The 18108-nt window shown below is 37.0% G+C and overlaps 4 protein-coding genes across 5 annotated transcripts; 3 read left to right on the top strand and 1 right to left on the bottom strand.

Moving 5' to 3' along the window:
* Positions 1-556: 556 nt before the first annotated feature.
* cdip1 (cell death-inducing p53 target 1) lies at positions 557-7412 on the top strand. 2 transcript variants are annotated; one of them, XM_042505464.1, is made up of 6 exons: positions 574-631; positions 1563-1603; positions 3246-3395; positions 3855-3995; positions 4524-4800; positions 5649-7412. In XM_042505464.1, exons 3-6 carry the CDS (start codon positions 3320-3322, stop codon positions 5758-5760), a joined length of 606 nt encoding a protein of 201 aa, XP_042361398.1. In that variant the 5' UTR covers positions 574-631; positions 1563-1603; positions 3246-3319; the 3' UTR covers positions 5761-7412. The 2 variants fall into 2 exon arrangements, with proteins under 2 accessions (XP_042361399.1, XP_042361398.1); XM_042505465.1 differs by lacking the exon at positions 1563-1603 and having other exon boundaries at positions 557-631.
* polr3k (polymerase (RNA) III (DNA directed) polypeptide K) lies at positions 6151-11259 on the bottom strand. Its single transcript, XM_042505466.1, has 3 exons — positions 11007-11259; positions 10811-10898; positions 6151-7821 (listed from the first exon to the last, which is right to left on the bottom strand). The coding sequence occupies exons 1-3, from the start codon at positions 11115-11117 to the stop codon at positions 7694-7696; spliced, it is 327 nt and encodes a 108-aa protein (XP_042361400.1). The 5' UTR covers positions 11118-11259; the 3' UTR covers positions 6151-7693.
* A 207-nt stretch (positions 11260-11466) lies between these two features.
* snrnp25 (small nuclear ribonucleoprotein 25) lies at positions 11467-13628 on the top strand. The gene is made up of 5 exons (XM_042505749.1): positions 11467-11871; positions 12530-12620; positions 12762-12867; positions 12966-13040; positions 13127-13628. Exons 1-5 carry the CDS (start codon positions 11662-11664, stop codon positions 13182-13184), a joined length of 540 nt encoding a protein of 179 aa, XP_042361683.1. The 5' UTR covers positions 11467-11661; the 3' UTR covers positions 13185-13628.
* Positions 13629-13849: 221 nt separating this feature from the next.
* On the top strand, positions 13850-17803 carry LOC121956641. The gene is made up of 6 exons (XM_042504976.1): positions 13850-13887; positions 15759-15908; positions 16043-16177; positions 16256-16342; positions 16905-17052; positions 17205-17803. The coding sequence occupies exons 2-6, from the start codon at positions 15767-15769 to the stop codon at positions 17311-17313; spliced, it is 621 nt and encodes a 206-aa protein (XP_042360910.1). The 5' UTR covers positions 13850-13887; positions 15759-15766; the 3' UTR covers positions 17314-17803.
* The last annotated feature ends 305 nt before the right edge of the window (positions 17804-18108 follow it).

The raw sequence follows: 18108 nt of genomic DNA, 5'->3' as shown, positions 1-18108 counted from the left end.
GCATGCTTTCTCTATCATATCGTTTAATATAACATTATCATTAACATAACATTATCATATCAAGAAACTGTGATAAAACCTGTAGTTACATATCATAACCCAGTTGCTCAGGGAGGTTCAAGGAAAAAATATCTGTATAATTATGCATAACTAGCATGTCATAGTTATTATTATTACTTTTGCTATTATTATTATTATTATTGTTATTATTATTATTATCATTATCATCATTATTATTATTATTATTATTATAAGCTGTTAGTATTTTGTATGCGTGTAAATATGTGTAATTATAGATATATGCATGTGTATGTGTGTGTGGGTGCATGTATATTGTATATGGGTACATACAACAATTACAGAATATCGTAGATATTATCATTGTTATTATTATTGTGTGCATACGCGTATATAGTACAATCAGAACATTATAAATACCATAAACAATAATATATAATAATATTACTATCGTTATTACTGTGCCTTGTGGTAAATCCAGTAGGTGGCGGTAATGTGACTCTTAGGATACCAAGCGCCATTAAACACCACAGAAGAAGAAGAAGAAAAAAGAAGAAGAGCGTTTAACAACTTCAGTTACACGGCGAGCAGGCTGCGTTTCTCTCAATATCAGGTAATTTGTCTTTCATCACACTGACAGCTGCATTATCGTAGTAGCGACCGTAAACAGTGTACCGCAGTGGTGCAGAAGTTTAGTCAGTTAATTTACATATTTCGAGAATTATCTTCGGTCCGTTGTTTCTGTGCCCAGAATGGCGACGCTAGCTAACGTCAGCTGACGACAGCTAGCAAACATGCTCCGCTTTAGTTAAACAAACACACCCTTGTCCTCCAAGTTACTCAACCAGCCGAGCACCAACAATCACCCACTGCCGATCGCTCTCTAACCTGCTTACAAGAGCTAGGTGGGATAAATAATCTGCGATCTGCCAGTTAGCCAACGCTAGTAGCGTTAACACCAGTCCGCATTATCTCCGTTAGCCACCGTGTCAATCAACGTAAATAATAATGTGAGATAAACTTGTATTAGATTCGCGCCCTAATTCAAGTTAACATCACTGCTGGTTTACGCTGGCCTGTATTGCGTAACTGTGTTATTCATGGTTAGTTGTGCAAGTAGCTCTGAGCTGGATTATCTGGGCAAGGATCACATCTATGGGAAGGATTACAACAACAACGGGGCTAGCTAGTTGGTTAGCTGAGGAGCGTTAGCATCAATATAGCAGAAATGCTAAATAAAAAACTGTAATGGGGGTGTTTGTTTTCTAACAAGCACCTCACACAAACAATCGCGGTGGTGCTTCACTTGTGTTTTTCATTTTGGTGTCACTCAGCTGGGTTTTATTTAAATGAGGACATGGTGTAGTTGTGTTGAGGCTGAGAAAATACATATTTTGGGGCAACCTAGCAATATTGTTGTGTTTGAAAATTACTAAATGAATCATAAACCATTAAATCTGAGCAGTGCAGTCGTTTTGTTATTTTGTTGCCTATCTTAGTAGATGTACATTGTTAAAGTATCTAACATTTTCGTCATATTTCAGGTTGTGGCAGATTTTCCACATCTTTCTTTTCCCATTAGCAGGTAAATATATATATATATATATATATATATATATATTTTCTCATTAGTAGCGTATTTAGTAATGTGTTGACAGTTGGACACATCTGTCAGGGGCCTATTCATCACTGAATGTTTTAGGTTCTACCCACATTTTACACATTATAGCCTCAGAAGGGGTGGAAATCACCAGAGGCCCTTACGATAAAATATTATCATCATACTTCAGTCACGATTTTAAACGTTTGGAAATATGCTGACTAAAGTGACACTTATATTGCAGTGTATTTCCTCTTTAACTTCTATTTATGTCCTTAAAAGAAATAAGTGGTCTGTTTTACTTCAAAAGATTTTTTAGACTGTTTATCTTACTTCAGTAATGTTTATTGAACCAAAATGTATCTAGTTGACTGAAAAAGCAATTAATCGTATTATTTTAGTAAGCAAGCAATAGTTTAATCGTAATTTGCAATATTAATCATTTATTGAATAAAAAAAATACTTGTTGTCCATGTATTGATACAATATTACCACACCAAAATTTCCCAGTACTGTACTTTATCACTTGTTTTCACAGCAGTTTTTAAGCCTCGGACGTAACCACAGAGAGGCAGCACCACCTCACTGACACAGTCTCAGAGTTTTACATATGCAGTGTCTGTTTCACAGCTATTGCATTGCTATAGGGTTATTCTGTAATTGAACCCCTGTAGACTTATATTTAGGATATGTAGGGTCATACACAAATTTAAAAAACTATAGCTTCATGTTTCTCTCACATTTTAAAGTTCTGTGGAATAGTGTCTGACTTAATAGATGACAACTGAAAGAGCCTCATTTTTTTCTTGCAAAAATATTTTTTCTCACTAACATTCTAACCACTCTCACATTTTTGAGCCACACAGGACATACAGTTACACAGTGCTGTACTTTGTTGTGTTCAAATTTCCCTGTCGCTCTCTTAAGTCATCATCATAGTCAAATAAAAGTACAGACTTCACTGTAAAAGACAAAAAAACAAAATTCAGAGACATTTGTTGAATGTTGAATTCAGCCATGACATGCGATATTTAGTCAGAGGAAAAGTCATGCTTCCTACTGAAACTTGAGCTAAAACTTTATTAATGTTTTCTTTACTTCCAATAACTTCCCATAACTCTGGATTGTCAACTGAATTAGCATCCTGTCCTAGTATAGTTTCCACCAACATATTTACATGAATTTATGAAACTTGAACAAAAACAGGCCACTGAAGGGTGCATTTTACTTAAAAAGCGTGAGCAAGCGATCACAACATAATATTTACCCTAAAATTTAACGAATAACTTTGTATATTAATACAGCTCACTTAATCCTTTAATCAAACACACTTGTTTGTTGTCTCAATTTGTTTCTCACTCTGTCGTATCAGGCAGTGCTCCAATATATCAAGGCAACAAAAGTCTCTGCTTTTCATCAAAGAGTTGCTTAAAACTTCACTGCATTTCACTCAGTTGCTCTGAAACTTGCAGTACATGTGCAGACTGACATCAGCAGTTCCACCAAGTACTTCATTAGCCTCTCTGACTGTTGTCGGATCATTTTATGACTTAGTAAAAGTCTGTGTCGGACAATAATGAGCCTCAAGACTCAAACTGTGCATGTGGGTTTGTTTTGTCTCTTGCAGAATAAAAGTCCACAGGAGAGTTGTGAGGGGAGCACCGTGTCCAACCCCTTTCCCTATACAGACATCCGGCCAGTATGTCCAGTGATCCTCCTCCTCCGTACCCTGGAGGTCCCAGTGCCCCACTCATTGAGGAGAAGAATGGACAGCCTGGTAATAAAACTAATCATGCAAGACTGTTGTGATCGTAAAAGGCCCTCACAGATGCAGTGTGTGACCAAATTTTAATCGTGGCTTGAGCAAACTGTCACTATGGAGACTTAAAAATAGTTCATCCATTTGGGTAGAAAGTAGACCTCTGATTCACTAACCTAGAAACCCTCACAAAGAAGAAATTCAGTTTTGAATACATTGTGATAATCAAGTAGTGCAGCTGACCCGTCGTCCTCCCTGCACTACTTTTAAGTACAGTGCAAGCTACTGCAAAGACTTTAACCAAACTTTAACCACAACGCCAGTTAATATAAGCGCTGCAAGCGTTTAAATAGAAGGTGCATTGTGTAATATCCACTTTTAAGATTGAATATTGCAGTAAGGATTCTTTGCATTTGTTGACTCATACTCAAAACTGTGTACACCTGTCCTCAATGCCATTTTTTCTTTCTCTTTCAGTAAGAAATGCTCCAATACAGGGACAGCCCTTACCTCCAGACTACGGCCCTCCACCCTATGAGGCCCCACAGCCAGGCTTCCTTCCCCCACATGTACCTGGAGAAGGGCCTATGCCCATGCCAATGCCTCCACCGCCACAAGGTGACACATGTATAACGCTACGCAGCAAGGATCAAAACAAGTTGATGGAAACATATTTGGCAAATAAAGTTAAATTAGCTTTCATTCCAAGTCATAGTCTTGGCCATGTGAGGTGATGTAATTCCATAAGTTACTCACGTTTTATCTCAGTCCAGTCAAACCCAGGTTCAGTCCATCAACGACCTCAGTGCAACATCTGGCTCGCCAACATTCTTTAATGTATTTCTTTGGCCTTGGCTGCAGTTTCAGTTGACAGGAGCCTGAAAACCAAAAAGACAGTATAGAATAACTAAAAGCTTAATAGGGCTGCGATGTCGTATGTTGATTCTCAGTGGGTTTTGGCTATACTACTGAATTCATTGTTATCTCTTATTAAAGCTTTATGGTTGCACAAGACATTGATTTGTTCGTTACTGTAAGCAAACTGATAAATTACTCAATTATAAGGATCACCTTATCAGGACAAGTTAGTCTGTGCCTAAATCTATACACAGTACAATATATCAAGTGTCATTACCTTGTGTACAGGTGGCCCCTACCCTCCTCCGCCTGGTCACTATCCTCACCCGATGCCAGGACAGATGGGCCCTGGTCCCAGTCACTTTGTCCACATGGGAGGTCACACAGCGACCGTCCTGGCTCCTCCAGGAGCAGCCACCACTGTGACCGTACTGCAGGGGGAAATGTTCCAGACCTCACCGGTGCAGACTGTGTGTCCGCACTGCCAGCAGGCAATCGTCACCCGCATCTCCCACGACGTCGGCCTCATGAACACACTCTTCTGCCTCTTCTGCTTCTTCGTAGGGTAAGTAGAAGACTGATAAAGGTTAGTCAGAAGTTGTTTGAGATGGGATTTGTAGCATCATTGGTGTGACCCTGACCCCTACGCTGGTGAAATGGCAAATTAATGTTCAAATTTTATTAGCCACTCACTAGAGTAAGATTGTTTTTTGGATGTTGTGTGAAGAAAATCTACCAGCCACTATAAAGGAGGCGTATTGTGTATTTTCCATAAACCATCTGATACTTTTCCTGTTTCAAAAAAAAATTAAGACTATTTAGATTTTTACTTTTGAAATATTTGTTTCAAATAGGATTATATTTGGTGGAATAATGATCTTGAATAATCATGTTTAGATGTATTTAAATCTGCGTACGAAAGCACTATGAGCCAGAATATAGAACTCAAACTCATGATCATGCCTTTACACTGTCTTGTAAGTTCACACTCAGCCTGTTCTCAGCAAATATGCAAAGAGGTTTCACCTGTTTATGGTTTGACATGCAAATTAAAGTGTACAGATATGATATACAGAGATCTGGAGTCAAAAGAGTTTACTAACATGCTCTTGATTCAGGAAGCAAGTTTATCCTGTATCTTGCAAACAGAGCTGTCCCTGACTTCTATGCCTTTAGTGACACGTTTTCACCTCTTTCAAATCCGGTAGAACACGCACACGTTGCCTGTCCGCAGGCACTTTGAATACATGGGCTTTAACAGTTGCTCTTTTTGTGTGTGCTGACACAAATGCTCCACATGTCTGCATGTTCAGACAAAAGTATAGTTTACTTTTCTAAACATTCTAACATTTCTAACCACGTGCAGGTGTAAATTTGCAATAAATAACTTTTGATTCTGATCCTTATTTTCAGGTGTGATCTTGGCTGCTGCTTGATTCCCTGTCTGATTGATGACCTCAAGGATGTGACACACACCTGCCCTTACTGTAAGGGCTACATCTACACATACAAGCGTATATGCTAACCATTGACAGCTGTATGCTACAGAGACGTGTACATGCACACACACACAAACTCACAGCTCCTCCTGCTGGTAGTGACAGGCTTTTTTCCTCCCATTTTTGCAAAGTGTTGTGTAGCCCTCTTACATTGTAAGTGCAGTTTTCTCATTAGTTCACAGAATATGTATTGTATATATCTTTCAGCATAATTCTTTCATGTATTAACATGCATTTGAAATGTACAAATCTCACTGAACTACAGAGGATGTAAGGCACAAAAGCATCCACAGAGATGGATAGGCAGCTTGCACACAGGTGCATCTGATCCTGTATGAAAACTTGGGAGATAAAGCTTGTGACGTTACGCATGTTAATGGTTTAAAAAAAAAAAAAAATCTGATAGACAACCTCAGTTAGAGAAAGCTGTGAAAATGGTCACTTTATTTATTTAAATTCATCTGTGAATCTTGCTGAGAAGCAAACATACTGAAGTCAAACATGCTGGGTTAGCTTTCTTGTTTTTTTCATATTTATTTCAAATATTTTATCCAGTATTTTACGAAATTAATATTAAGAACTGTGAACATTTTTGTCCATGTCTGATCATTATGTTCTAACAGATCTAGCTTTTCCTTTTATCATGATCCCTTTTTGAATGTGAGCACACTTACGAACCATTTTTAGCTCGATAGACTGATGTATTTGCTTGTTTGGGAATGCCCAAGATGTTACTTGCTATATTTATTAATCTTCTGGGCTTCAGTCAGTAGTCACAAAATGTTGAGTGATTTACAGTTATTGCCCTCTGTCTATGGTTATTTAATTTTGACAATAAAGCCAAGCACTTTAAGTTGGAATTCAATTCCCCCCCACTGATGCATTCATAAACACAATTAACCTCAGCTGTCATTAGTCTTTGAGAGATTTGGACATAGAGGACTTAGTGTCAAATTAAAAGTAGTGTATGATTGTAGTAGACTTAAAGTAGAGCTGACATTTTCACTGTTACTGGTGAAGATGCACTAAGCAACATCTTTGCAATCTAGTGTCCTCTCTCTAGAACGGTATGTTGGCAAACAATTTGGGGCGGTGGCACCATCATCATCACAGAACATGGTTTAGCCTGTAAACCTCCCAATATGGCATCAGCCCCTTAAGAATACCCACATTGCTCAGATGCATGTTAGATAATGAATACCACTGTCTTTCGACTAATACTAAATAGTGAACTCTGCTAGGAACAAGCTTCAAATCAATGATTGTATCAGACATCCTGCAAAATGACATTGTGATTCCATTGAGATTACTAACAATGAAGGACCATTTGTATGGCCACCACAGCATGCCCGAGCTGTCGTTCACCGTCACTCACAAAGTGCAGTTTGTCTGCATGAGCCACACATCCAAACAAGTAATTCTCACTGGCTAGTTCCTGAACACTATGCGCATTTGATTTGATTTTTCTCCTTGAGGCTAGCTAAACTGTGCAAGAAAGTGAATTTTGAGTTGAAGGATTGCATTGAACTTTAAATACGAAGTACTGTATGCCATTGTTGTGGATAATGCTGGTCTGCATTGCTCTCTAAATGTCTGTGATATGTATAACGATGTAAGTCAAAAATTTGTTTGACTGTTGTATACAGGTACTATTTTATCAATAAAAATCAGAACATGATTTTTTTTTTGTCATTCAGATTATTTTAATGTTATTTAGAAAATGAACTCTGCTTATGTCAGTGAACACTGTATTTAAATATCATCCGAAACCACAAAAAACAAAAATGAACCTCAGCTGAGCGAACACACAGAAACGAAACTGCACCAATTGGAAAACACTGGAAGAGTTTCCAAATCTACCAGAGCCTGTTGACATTAAATATAGGCTCAAAAATGAAGGATAAGGTATGAGTGTCTTTGCTGCATAAACTTTAAATACATTACAATTGTGTTAAGGTTTCAGTCCCTCCATCTGTGTCCACACTGGGCATTGCAGCATTTGTAGAAAGTCGTCATCGGCTCATCGGCTGATCTGGTCTGAATTTGCATGAAATACGCCCGAGGATGCTCACACTTTGGACAGGTTTCTGTGAAAAGATACACACACACTCACAAGATCTGGGGTGGCCATATTTGGTTTATACTTTGTAAAAGCGCAGACGTGTTTAAGACCCCGCAGCTGCAAAAGCTTGCATGATTGATATTCACATTAATACAAGAATCGTGGCCAAGAAAAATAAATCCAGATCTGTGTGCGTGCAGTCGCCACTATACAAGTGAAGGTTTGCTTAAAAATCGCAGTAGCTCTGCCAAGTAAAACAGACACTCGAGGAACGAGATTGTACTAGAAGGTTCAACAGTGCAATCCAACGCAAAGGGAAAAAAAACACCCCAGGAGTTTTTGTACAATTTGATGTGCAAAACAATTATTATGAATAGATATAAGATTTATTTGTAAAGATGCACAAACGGTTACATTTTAAGTAAAAACATAGAAACAACACATATATAATTAAAAAGCTAGAATTGTATTTTTCTCCCAACAGCACTAATCTATACAGTCATCTAAGTTTCAAGTTTGGTGTTGGACCGAATATTTCAACTTCTGTTCCTGATTTATGACATTGAATAATGACCTGAGGTGTTTTTGCAAAACATTGTGATGTCACAATAAGGTTGACCTTTGACATTTTAGATATAAAATATCACTTCATCATGTTATCCTATAAGAGATTTGTGTGAAATGTGTCATGATTAGCGTATGCATTCATGAATTATAGCCAAAAACATGGTTGGTGAGGTCACCGTGACCTTAACCTTTGACCACCAAATTCTAACCAGTTCATTCTTGAGTCCAAGTGGACGTTTGTGCTAAATTTGAAGAAGCTCTTTAAAGGCGTACTTGAGATACTGCGTTGAGAATGAGTTGGACAGACAGACGAGCCCATAACATGATGACTGCAACCACAGTTATTGCTGACGGCACGGCATAAAAATACGTTGTGATAATCGAAAACGAAATGCAGAATAACGCACACCTCTTATGGCACCAGTGTTTCCGACAGTGAGAAATGTTTGAGGTTTTATGTCATTCGAAAAACTGTCATTACAACTAATATTTAATTTGTTCATTTTAAAACATAATGGATGCAGCCAGATTCTAGGGTGCAAGATAGTTTAAATTCAGAAAATATGAGATTAGTGTGAAAGGTCTGTTGTACAGATGGTTCAGTTATAGATTATTTATATCATCACTTTTTTTTGCCTAAGGTGACAAAAGCAAGACAGCACAAGCTGTAATCTTTTATATAAAGCAGGAATTTTACCCGATGTTCTATATGAGCGACTAAATAATGCTTATCTAATGAATTTTCTAACGACATTAGGAAGACTTTCCCTTTGAGTTTTATTGGCAGCTGATGGTAGACTGGGTGTACAGACATGCACCTACACACACAATAAAGCCCAGTGTCATAAACTTGTGTGTTGTTCAATTTGAATATCAAATATCCATAACATGGCAAAAGGCTGAGCTGCTAAAAGGTCCAGTGTGTAGGATTTTGGGGGGTATATTGGCAGAAATGGAATATAATTAGTATTTTTTCTTTAGTGTTTAAAAACCTGAAAATAATAATTGTATTTGTTAACTGAGAAAGAACTGTTTATATTTACAGAGGGAGCGTGTCCTTGTCCACAGAGTCCACCATGTTGCAGTGCCATGTTTCCACAGTAGTACCAGAGCGTAAAAAAACAAACACCTGCTCTAAATAAGGTCATTTTTGTTTTTACAAGAGCCATAAAAAGAGGAGATCTATGTGGAGTTATCAGGGAAAATAGGTGAGCACACATAAATTGGCACTGGACAAGCCGCTCGTCTGTGACCATGACAAACAGCGTATGAGGAACATGGATTTGTAACTTGAAAGTGCTTCATTCAGTGTTTTAATTGATTTAAAACATGTAGTCCATTGTTTTGGGAAGGAAAAGAACTCTGCAGATAATTCAGCTCCCAATAAAAAACCTCCTGAACAATGAACACTGAAGAAACTTTCAAGTTTCAGCTGTTTGCACACTGTAATCATCACTGCTAGACGCCACTTAATTCCCCTAAATCGTACACACGTTTCCTTTAAATGTCTAAATCAGACTGTAAACAGAAGCTGGGCCTTTCATTTGTATGTCCTATTTTCTTCTCAGAAGAACAAATTGCTCATTAAGTGTTAATGACGACACTGCATAGATCTTGGATAAATACAGAGGAAATTCCAATAATTTAAATATTTTAATTGTAAGGGATTGGTTCAGGTTGAGATCGGGGGAAATACATATTGATGGGGCAACAGTCTTTGACATAAGACCTGTTCAAAAACTCGGAGGAATAATACAAATTAAGGGTCGACAGATTACCAGCCTGGGAGATAATAGGAGCTGATGTTTGGAATTTTGCCGATTATCTGTATTGGTGTTTTATTTTAATGACCACCAATAAAATTAATTAATTAAATTGTGCAAAGAAAGTGTCAGCATGGGAGGAACTTTTACTTTGTAAAACCAGGAGGAGTATCAGGAAGGAATATCAGGTGTGTATATATATATATATATATACACACCTGATATTCCTTCCTGATACTCCTCCTGGTTTTACAAAGTAAAAGTTCCTCCCATGCTGACACTTTCTTTGCACAATTTAATTAATTAATTTTATTGGTGGTCACTTGCTGTATATGATGATGAAATGACGATTGATTAAACAGAGGCATTATATAAAATTTTGTGCTGAAGTTTGATATATTCCAAATTCTTAATATTGACAGAAAAATGTTCATTTTTATTGAAAATGCATATCGGTTCCAAATATCGGTTATTAACTATAAATAACTGATTTCCGTATCCTCCCTGAAAAACAATATCAGCCAACCCCCAAAACAAATTATATGCATTTTACGCCAGAGACAATTGAAGGTTTTTGAATTGACAGAAAACACACACTTCAGATTAATCAAGGCAAGGTCACTGGCCTCTTAAACAGCGATAAACTCAAATCTACACACCGCTTATTCGTTTAATGTCACTTACCAGCAGTTGAGTCCACGTTTTCCCAAGCTGCAGCTCCACCAAGAACATCATCCACCTCCTTCAGTTTGGGATACTTCCTGTTATTTACCTGCAGAAAAAAAAATACATCAAACACACAAAGAGCCAAGAGCAGCGTCTTTGTCTAAAATACAAAACGTAGACTATAACACTGATTGCAAACACTGCTTTGATTCACCTTTCTTGTGATGTTGTGTACATACGGACATGTGTTGCAGGCGAATCTCATGCACCTCTGACCTTCCTCGACAATTAGAACATTTCCGCAGGTTGGACAAAAAAGAAGCATGTTAAATTATAAAATATGTGTAGCTAACAGCTACAAACTCAAATAAAAGATTCAATATGAGCGCTCTATTAAACACAGCAAGATATTTTTTTAGTTTCCCTGCCGTTCACAGTTTGTTTGGTCCATGTGGAGCGACGGAAGTGGCTGATGAAAGTATGTGCTACCGTTTTTATCACTCGGTCGGAAACGAAACATAACGAAGAACTAGCTTTATTTTCATTTAACAACAGTGCCCAAAAATGTTACCAAAGGTGAGTCATATTTTAAAGGCCAATATTTGTGTGCTTGATAAATTACTAAAATGTTATCTGACTTTTCGTCTACTAAGCGGAACCATATTGTTTCACAGTTGCCTTCGGGTGTGTAATTTTTACTGTACACATAGTTTGTTTACTTCATGGATTCTCGCAGCGAAATAGTTCACAGTAGAAAATGTTTGTCACTTGCATTCGCTAAATAAAAGTGTTAGTATTTTGACTTCGTTTATGCATTTTTTGACCAGTGTAAACAGTCCGGGTTTGTTGACTGACTTCCGTGCCTGCTGATGGAGGAGCAGAGTCAGGACGCTGCAGGAGGAGGACAGTCTGTGAAGACTGAAGAGGTGGAAAAGGAGAACATGACAGAGATGGCAGCTTTAGATGCTGAGGAGGAGGAAGACGAGGAGGCTCTTCCTCACTCAGAGATCCTGGATATTTTCGAGGAGGGGCTGGCGCGGCTGGTGCAGGATCCTTTACTCTGTGATCTGCCCATACAGGTTGGTATGATCTGTCCATGATGCACTTTACATTCACTGTCTGTGATGATGATTTTTGCGTGTGAAAAATAGTAAGTGTAAAAACTCATAAATATCACGTTTAAATCATACAGTAGCCTAGTACCCACACCAAGGTTTTATTGAATCTTTCTTTAGATATCTCTAAACATGACGAACGGATGCATTTTAATTTATCTGGTTTGGAAATGCTCAAACTTGGATAAATCAGTTTCCCAGTCTCCACTCTTTCCAAGTCTTCCTAATAAAGTCAAGACTTTTTTTTCTGCAGAAATGTGACCTGTTTGAAAAAACAAACAAACAAACAAAAAAAAAAACTATGAATTTTTATAACATTGTAGTACTATAAAATAGTTTTTTTGTAATTGACTGCAATTATGGCTACAACTGACAGTTATTTTATATTAATGAAATGCTTATATGATTATTTCAGCACTGTGTCCAATTTTTGAAGATCATTTACTACAGGTCAAAGTTTTACCTATTTTTTTACAGGTCAATCTTTTCATTCAAGGCCCCTCCGATGATGGTACAAAAAATACAAAATATCATGTTAAACATTTGTATTGAACGAAACAAGTTTGTCAGAATCTCTGTTGTTCTTTACATCTTCCCTAAATTTGATCATCTTTATCTCTAGGTGACTCTGGAGGAGGTAAATTCTCAGATTGCTTTGGAGTACGGCCAGGCGATGACTGTGAGGGTTTTAAAGGCAGATGGCGAGATAATGCGTAAGTGTTGAGATTGTTTTGTTGTTTCATTTTGAAGCATAATATTATAGCATGTTATATTCATATATGTTTTATAGTTAATTATTTTTATTATTTTTATTTTTATTAACCATTATTTGAAAAAAAATGTTCCTACCTAAGCCATAGTGGTCGTCCAAAATGCCAGCGTCCTTGACCTGAAGAAAGCCATTCGCAGATTCATGGAGCTGAAACAACAGCGTGAAGGCGGAGTGAAACACGTCAGCTGGTAAAAACACAAAACACAAACACAAGAAGATAAAAATGATTTAAGTTTGTTTTTAACGGCCAAACCAATTGCCAGTGTTTATTAATTTTTTTTCACAGGAGATATGTTTGGAGAACGTATCAGTTGATATTTCAAGGGGAAAAGCTTGAGGATGACAAGATGAGACTTAAAGAGTAAGAGTGTAAAATAAGAAACTTTTTTTTTTCTTGTGATACTGTTATCATCAGGATGATTTACCCCCCGTTCTGTATTCCTTTAGCTACGGGATCAGGAACAGAGATGAAGTGACGTTCATGAAGAGACTCAGGAAAAAGTGAAGTTTCACAGTTGCTCACATTGAGGAAGAAAAACACCAGTTTGATGCTACAGACTTGAAATGACTTTCACAAAGTCTTTTTGATTGTATGACTTGTTTTACTTTAAAGTGTTTTTGGGCAGTCATGACGTGATATTGCTGTGCACATAACATACTGAGCTACTTCTCAAAAAAGCTACACGTAAAGTTGTTAGTTGTCAAATTCAAATCATAGCTTAAGTTGTTAAATTGAATTAATAGTTGTTAAATTCAATCATTTTTAATAGCTGCATTCTCCTTTTCTATATTTGTTCATATTTGATATTCTCCTTTTTTATATTTCTTTATATTTGATATTCTGTGTTTAATGTTGCACTGAGCCACTGTAACAAGTGAATTTCCCAGGTGTGTGAACCAATAAAGGCTATCTTAACCTTAATGTAAATAAAATATCTGGAGCTGTTTTATTGCCAGTGTGTGGTGATTTTGTGTAGTTGCCTTTAAACATTAAAATATTTTCCAATATTTTGCTTTTATTTTGTGTGTGTTTTGCTTGCATCTCAACAAGAGCATCCCATCACATTTTCCAGAGAAGGCAGCGGTATCCTGATGATTTGAATATTCCCTGGTATAACTGAACAATACATGTCCTTGTTGAGCCGGTTTGGGTGTTACCTGCACAGGATACACTAGGAGCTGCTGAGGATAAACGGTAATTCACACTGGTTCGTTAATATAATATTCTCTTAATTACAGTTTATATAGGACTTTTTAAAGTTTGTAGCTGAGATGTTGGAGTAATGTTTATGATGACAGTGTGGTTGTAAGTACAATGCAGGTACAGTTGGAGATTTGTGTTGTGTGTTGCTTTGTAAATTCAAGTCTATATTATTGTTTTGGCCTTTTTTCACATTCCAAACCAGAATTTTATTTATGTTTTTATTTAATTGTTGCTTTAATTTTTTTTTGGAGGAAAAACAGTGCTTAGCCCAATATTTAGTATATTTTGTTACCAACCACCTTAAAATGCCATTGAGGAGTCTTTAAAGCATGATTTGATGTATTGATATGCAAAAAAATGTATTATCATCTCTCTCTCTCTCTCTCTCTCTCTCTCTCTCTCTCTCTCTCTATATATATATATATATATATATATATATATATATATATATACACATATACATACATACATATATACATATAAATGACATGGCAGACATAACATGCTTTTAGTCTGCTGACATTCTTTTAATCATGAAACATGTCCATGGTTCATATCACAGATGGGAGAGAAATATGCAAATGATACCTGTGGGGAAAAAAAGCATCCTATTTGAATTTCCGTGTTGAATAATATCACTCCATTAAACCGGCATTATTAGTATTTCTAGATATGTGTTAGCAGGGTCCTGTTCCACCAAATAGTAAGAATACCCTTGTTAAGTGATGGGAACAGTTTTGTTATGTTTGGCATTAACAGTGTGTGGTTGGGTTTAGAAAAAAACAAACAAACAAAACAAAACGAAAAAAAAACCCACCATGGTTTGGCTTGATTTTTTTTTTTTTTTTATCACATTACGTGATATCCATTATGGAGTTAAGATAGGTCAACACTGACTTTTGGTTTTACACAAGACATGAACGCTGGTCTGCTGGGTGAACATCCTGTACTTTTTTGACCCATACACCACCCTATTCACCTCCCTCCATGTATGGAGGGAGGTGAATAGGGTGGTGCTTTTTATATAAATGTTATGTAACCTGACTTCCTCAGTCACCACATAAAGGCTCATTTACACTACCTTTACATACAAACATTTCAAGTGTAACTACTACTCCCCATATATTTCCATGCATCCTTTACGTTGGCATGGATATGTCTACTACAGGGCACAAAAGTGCAGCATCAAAACTTTTCCTTTGCATTGACTCTAATCCTGTCCAATCTCTTTAAGCTGCCCTGTGGTAACTGTTTGTGCACACGGACAAAGTAATAACAGATGTTTAAAATTTCTGAACAACTTGCATGACCTCTCCTCAAAAAGTTACACCATTTAAAAAAAATCTTTGTTGCGTCCATAGTGTTTGGCATAAATGATTGGCTACTCTGCCCCCACAATTTCTGGGGGTACTGCACTGTTTTGTCCATTTTTTGCGTAAGCTTTCAGAAAATGTTCACAAATACGAACAACATGAATGCTGAGTATGGACATCTGTGTCCTTATACTTATCTATCTTCACAATGCCTTGACAATGAACACGGCCATGGGCAGGCTAACAGTTAGGTTCTGAACCTGCTAGTTTAGGCTGGTAACCACAAGTGATAACACTTAAACCAAACTGCATCAGGATAATCCCATCCAGATATTTGTTTGTTTTTAGTTTAAGTTTTAAAATCCTAGTTGTCATATCAAATTATTTATCTATTGTAGAATTAATACTTTAAAAATCAGTCTTTATTTTGAGAAGATGCCCCTCACAATATAAACATGTATACCCATTTCACTGCTTTCGTTCTATTTACACCAAACATACAGTAATCCAAATATCCAACCTATAGGCTAAAAACAGTCCACTATTCCCCTTGTCTTTTCAGCATCCATCATGACTTCTTTAGACAGCGAGCTGGAGAGGATAGCTACTGAACTGAAACATCTTACAGTCAGGAGACAACAACTTCTAGAAAGGAAAAAAATCCAGTGCATATTTCAAGAGTTGAAGAATCGCGTTGAATTCGGACAAACAGGTGAATTACAAAAGACATTCCCAAGAATGAGGCAGATATTTGCAACATTAAAATGAAATGGCTATCTTAAGTCTTTTGCATATTCCATTTTTTGTCTCTGCTGTGTCATATGTGTGTTGTTACTCTCCTACCAGAGGAGGCAGCCTTTTGTCAGCATGAGATTGACAGCATTGATGACAAACTGAAACAACTGGCAGAAAGAAAGCTAGAGCTCCAAAAAAGTCACAAGAGCATCCTCAGTGCCAAAGATATCAACAGTAGCAAGGAAGGTGAGTCCAAAATTACTGCTGCAGATCATTACTCATTTTCATATTTTTGTGTGGTAACTTTGTTTCCCTGTTTGTTAGAGGTCAGTTTCACCTCCAGTGAGAAGATTGTGCCTGGTGATCCTCCCAACAATGTTTTCTTTGTTGAGCATCCACCTAATATCCCTGGTGAGTCAGTCATTCAAAAATGCTAATTTTACCTGTTTTTTTGTTTGTCATCACATCGCACATGTGTTGCTGTCACATTACTCTTTTCTTTTGGTAACTGTCCTTATTTCTGTCAATGTAGCTGATGTTTATGGTAAGTTGAAATGTTTTCACTTATGGTAAGCAAACTATAGAAGAAATGTATTGACAACCTGCTGTCAGCAGTCTACTGCAAACAACAGCACTTCATGGTATTATTACAATAACACTGTAATGTAGATTACAACAGGGCAACTGTTAAATTAACAGTACAATGATGGCAACTCTGCTGCCAATATTTTACTGATCATCTACAAGACATGCATTTATACCGTTTTGAGGCAAATTGGTGAACTGTTATCTAATCTAAAAAAAACTGTGATAGAGTACTTTCTACCACATTAGAGTCTCTTACAAAAAAAAAGAAAACAAAAGAAAAACCTTTCCTTTTATTACCTTTGCGGTCATATCTTTCTTCATGTAGCTGCAACTTTGTGTCACTGGAATGTGACCGAAATAATGTCAACTGACTTTTTCTTGACAGCCCCTACAGTGATTCTGGACTTGGAAAAACTTCCTCCATGTCCATGCAAGACACAGTGTCCAGAGTGCAACCAGTTCATCATGACAGAGACCTTTACCTCTGTCAGCAGTGTCACCTGGCTGGTGTGTTTCATGACAGCTTTGATGGGGTATAAAACTGTTCCCTTCATCCTGCATGGTGAAATATTTGCATGAGGATATAATCATACCTTGTCTGGTCTGTTTCTATTGGTGTTATAGTCATACATGTCCAGGTTTGTTGACATTTTATTTTGTTCCTGTTCTTTCTTTTTTTTTGCAGCTGCGTGGCTGGTTGTTGCTTCATTCCCTTCTGCCTCGATAAGTTCAAATCTACCACACACAGATGTCCAAAGTGTCGATCGGAAATCCAAGTTATTAAAAAACTCTGAGAGGCAAGCAGCTGGTGAGAAACTAAAGCTAGGACTGAAAGAGCAGTATACATCTATCCATTGGTGATGTAGCATTTCAGCAGCACAGCTCCCTTGGAGAGTGTATCTATTTGCATTCACTATCACTATGATCACTTAATGTTAGTGACTGAAGGATGTTTGTAGACTTAAACATTCAGGCGCAATCACTTGGGTTTAATGGAGCATATGTCAGAAGGAACATGTTGTCTGTATCTAAATGTATATTATATTATATTTTCAGGATGTATCTGTATATTCAAACTGATCTTTTACTGAATTAGAAAAGCTGATCAGTATAACTGTAAATATACTATAGTACTTCAAATCTGCAAAATGACTAAAATCACATAAACATTCAGTTCCCTCTAATGGCTTACAAATGACATGAACTGTTTGTTTGTGCAACAAAACTACAAAATAATATTCTTTAAAGCACTAAAGGGGAAAAGGCATAGTGGGGATGGTCATAGGCCTAATATGAAACCCCAAATAATGTGTGTATTTACAAAATGACTGCTACATTTATATCAAAGGTAACATAAATACACGTATATCTCGTACAAAGTCATATTTTATTTATATAGCCCATTATCACAAAGCTGCTTCAAGGGGCTTTACAATCTGTACAGCATGTGACACCCTCTGACCCCTCACCTCAAATAAGGTAAAACCTCCCAGGAAAACTTTGACAAGGGTAAAAAAAATATGGAAGGCACAATGGGGGGAGAGAGAGACCAGGAAAACATGTCCACAAGCAACTAACAGAGACAATAG

This window comes from Plectropomus leopardus, chromosome 17, assembly GCF_008729295.1.
Source record: "Plectropomus leopardus isolate mb chromosome 17, YSFRI_Pleo_2.0, whole genome shotgun sequence".
Taxonomy (NCBI): domain Eukaryota; kingdom Metazoa; phylum Chordata; class Actinopteri; order Perciformes; family Serranidae; genus Plectropomus; species Plectropomus leopardus.
Note: the sequence above shows the minus strand (reverse complement) of the source record. Positions and strands in the feature narration are given on the sequence as shown.

Bases quoted from the DNA above. Each gene is read 5' to 3' on its own strand.
- LOC121956641 (XM_042504976.1), top strand. From the start codon at position 15,767: ATGACTTCTTTAGACAGCGAGCTGGAGAGGATAGCTACTGAACTGAAA. The intron at 15,909-16,042 runs GTGAATTACAAA...CTCTCCTACCAG, and splicing joins CGTTGAATTCGGACAAACAG to AGGAGGCAGCCTTTTGTCAG. The intron at 16,343-16,904 runs GTGAGTCAGTCA...TTTTCTTGACAG, and splicing joins GCATCCACCTAATATCCCTG to CCCCTACAGTGATTCTGGAC.
- cdip1 (XM_042505465.1), top strand. From the start codon at position 3,320: ATGTCCAGTGATCCTCCTCCTCCGTACCCTGGAGGTCCCAGTGCCCCA. The intron at 3,996-4,523 runs GTGACACATGTA...CCTTGTGTACAG, and splicing joins AATGCCTCCACCGCCACAAG to GTGGCCCCTACCCTCCTCCG. The intron at 4,801-5,648 runs GTAAGTAGAAGA...CCTTATTTTCAG, and splicing joins CTCTTCTGCTTCTTCGTAGG to GTGTGATCTTGGCTGCTGCT.
- polr3k (XM_042505466.1), bottom strand. From the start codon at position 11,117: ATGCTTCTTTTTTGTCCAACCTGCGGAAATGTTCTAATTGTCGAGGAA. The intron at 10,899-11,006 runs GTGAATCAAAGC...TTTTTTCTGCAG, and splicing joins TACACAACATCACAAGAAAG to GTAAATAACAGGAAGTATCC. The intron at 7,822-10,810 runs GTAAGTGACATT...ATCTTTTCACAG, and splicing joins AAACGTGGACTCAACTGCTG to AAACCTGTCCAAAGTGTGAG.
- snrnp25 (XM_042505749.1), top strand. From the start codon at position 11,662: ATGGAGGAGCAGAGTCAGGACGCTGCAGGAGGAGGACAGTCTGTGAAG. The intron at 11,872-12,529 runs GTTGGTATGATC...CTTTATCTCTAG, and splicing joins TCTGTGATCTGCCCATACAG to GTGACTCTGGAGGAGGTAAA. The intron at 12,621-12,761 runs GTAAGTGTTGAG...TTCCTACCTAAG, and splicing joins GGCAGATGGCGAGATAATGC to CCATAGTGGTCGTCCAAAAT.